The sequence below is a fragment of the Oratosquilla oratoria genome, chromosome 10, assembly GCF_046742065.1.
Source record: "Oratosquilla oratoria isolate Oo_2021 chromosome 10, ASM4674206v1, whole genome shotgun sequence".
NCBI classification, from domain to species: Eukaryota; Metazoa; Arthropoda; class Malacostraca; order Stomatopoda; family Squillidae; genus Oratosquilla; species Oratosquilla oratoria.
The window spans coordinates 49,910,734-49,913,233 of NC_134786.1; the positions used below are offsets into that span (position 1 = coordinate 49,910,734).

At 44.9% G+C, this 2,500-nt stretch overlaps 1 protein-coding gene across 9 annotated transcripts in view; it reads right to left on the minus strand.

The window, feature by feature from the left end:
- LOC143029202 (alpha-(1,3)-fucosyltransferase C-like) overlaps positions 1–2,500 on the minus strand; it is an 85,415-nt gene that overhangs the window by 28,145 nt on the left and 54,770 nt on the right. For 8 of the 9 annotated variants that reach the window (XM_076191763.1, XM_076191768.1, XM_076191762.1 and 5 more), the window contains 3 exons: positions 2,441–2,500; positions 1,122–1,241; positions 33–141 (listed from right to left, as the gene is read on the minus strand). The exon at positions 2,441–2,500 is cut by the window's right edge and continues 107 nt beyond it. In XM_076191763.1, coding sequence (XP_076047878.1) covers positions 33–141; positions 1,122–1,241; positions 2,441–2,500 — 289 coding nt within the window. The remainder of the gene's footprint in view (positions 1–32; positions 142–1,121; positions 1,242–2,440) is intronic. The other variant, XM_076191767.1, reaches the window with a different exon arrangement.

A 2,500-nucleotide genomic window follows, 5' to 3' on the forward strand; every position in this document is an offset into this window, starting at 1 on the left:
AACAAATAAATAAATGAAATAAAATAAATCACCTTTTCAAAATTTCCACGTATGCTTCTCTACGACTTGAAGTCTTGCAGTTGCTGACGAGCCAGGAGACCAGAAGACTTTTGTTTTTCTTTTGCCAGTAGTCGTTGACATCTGCAGTATGAACAATTTCACTAGTGTCAAGTTCAGGCACATTAGTATAGGGCTGTACAATCCCTCCCTCTCCCCCCCCCCAGCCTTTCAGTTTCATAAACGTCTGTCTTGACTGAAGTCAACTAAATTCAGTCGAAGCTGAAAGGAGAAGGCCGAGGAAAAAATTTTGGTCTCAAGCAATGAAGACGCAATTTCGTCCCAAGTTTCAGCCGATGGAGACCCCGTTCTGCCGCCATGTGCGTGTGTGTGATTCACCATGGTTCACCGTGGTCTTGGATCACGTGTTGGACTCGTGATCGACAGCTATTACCCTCCCGGTAGAGAGCTCAGAGCTCATATATGACCGATCTATGGGTAATGCTATGACCTTACACGCACCCCCCCCAACTTCCTGCCCACGAGAATTGGAGTAACAACTCGCAGCGCAGCGATAGTAAAATTATTTCAGCCATGGGCGGGATTCGAACCCTGACCGCCGTAGTGGCAGCCGGGAACTCTACCAACTGCGCCACGAGTTGTGTATGTGTGATTCACCATGGTCTCGGATCACGTGTTGGACTCGTGATCGACATTTATTAACCTCCCGGATGAGAGCTCAGCGCTAGTATGACCGATCTATAGGTAATACTGTGACCTTACACGCACACACACACCCAACTCCCTGCCCATGAGAGTTGGAGTAACACCCCGCAGCAAAGCGATACTGAAATTATTTCACCTCTGGGCGGGATTCGAACCCGGACCGCCGTAGTGGCAGGCGAAAACTCTAACCACAGCGTCACGAGGTGTGTATGTGTGTTTATGTGCTCGTGATTCATCATGTTCTCGGATCACATGTGGACTCGCATATATGTGCATGCAAAAACAAACTCAAAAGACGTCTAGAAGTATACAACTTCATTTACTTTGTAGAAAGAAAAATAATCTTTTGGGAGTCCGCAACGAGGCAGAGACCTATAGAGGAGCTTGAAGGCACTTACCAACGGGCGTTGTCCTGGGCGTAATGACTCCGTAGGGGACAACGACATCAGAGTCTCTCCTGTAGGTCATCGTGACGTTGAACACATCGGGGTAGTCTCCGATCTGCTTTCCTCTCACCACTGTTGAGACCCAGTTTGGATTCAGAAGTCATCAAGACGATTTCATTCTGTACTACAGGACTGAACTCGAGACAAGATAGGGTCCTGGTCTACTGGACTCTCGTCTTGTTGTTAAATCATCTCACACTTGAGGGGAAAAGTCTGAGCACTGGTCTTCATGTTTCAAAACAGCTCAGTCCAATGTTATAAAGTCTGACTGATGGAAAAGTTTCCCTATATTGAATGAAATAGCCTAGTAGTAGTGGGAATTAAATAAAAACTGAAAAGCTAAATGAAGAAGTGTGTACTCACATACACGGGGACACAAGCAAGCACACATGCACGCGGGCACGCACACACACACACACACACACACACACACACACACACACACACACACACACACACACACACACACACACACACACACACACACACACACACACACACACACACACACACACACAAGCAAAAACACACACGCAAACATACAAACACAACCATACACACAAACACAACCATACACACAAACACAAACACACAAGGGGAGTTGCATGAAAATTTGATCAGAGAAGCCGTGGGGGATTGGCGTCTTAGTGTGAGTGAAGCGACGCACTTTGTCCTCCCCGACTTATTCTCTCAGCTGATTGTTGTTGTTGACGACGACGACGACAATTAGCCCTCTCTTACCGGGGTGTGTGTGTGGCACTTATCCTTTTATTATCGCTGCCATCAGGCTATCTTATTCATCTCGGTGGCACCCAGTAGGTGGCAAAGGTTCAAGAAGAAGGAAAAAGAGAATGAAATAAAAGATCCCTTCATACGTTTTGATCTTACTCAGGTGACGTCTTGGGAATGAAGGAGTTAAAATTATTTTCAGTTGGTGACACACTTTGTGGCTGACGTTGACTTCATTCAGCAAGGGAAGGAGATGACACTTGAATTTGAGGATTCATAGAAATAGTCTTACGTTGAGAATACTTTATACCGGAGTCACTCTCATGGGTTTAGTTGAGAGGTAATTAGGTACACACACAACCACTCTTCATTAAAAAAAAAAAAAAAAAAAAAAAAAAAAAAAAAAAAAAATCATAGGCGTCCATGACTAAGATTGATAAACCACGCTAATGTACTGAAAAAAATTAGATAGAGGTTTTGTAACACATAATATAGTTCTCGATAATGCTGGGCAACACTCAGCAAGCAATGAATGGTCTTACATGCAGGTGCTTCCCTGGAGAAAGCCACATACAGCTGACTAGGACGGCGGTAAGTTGGAA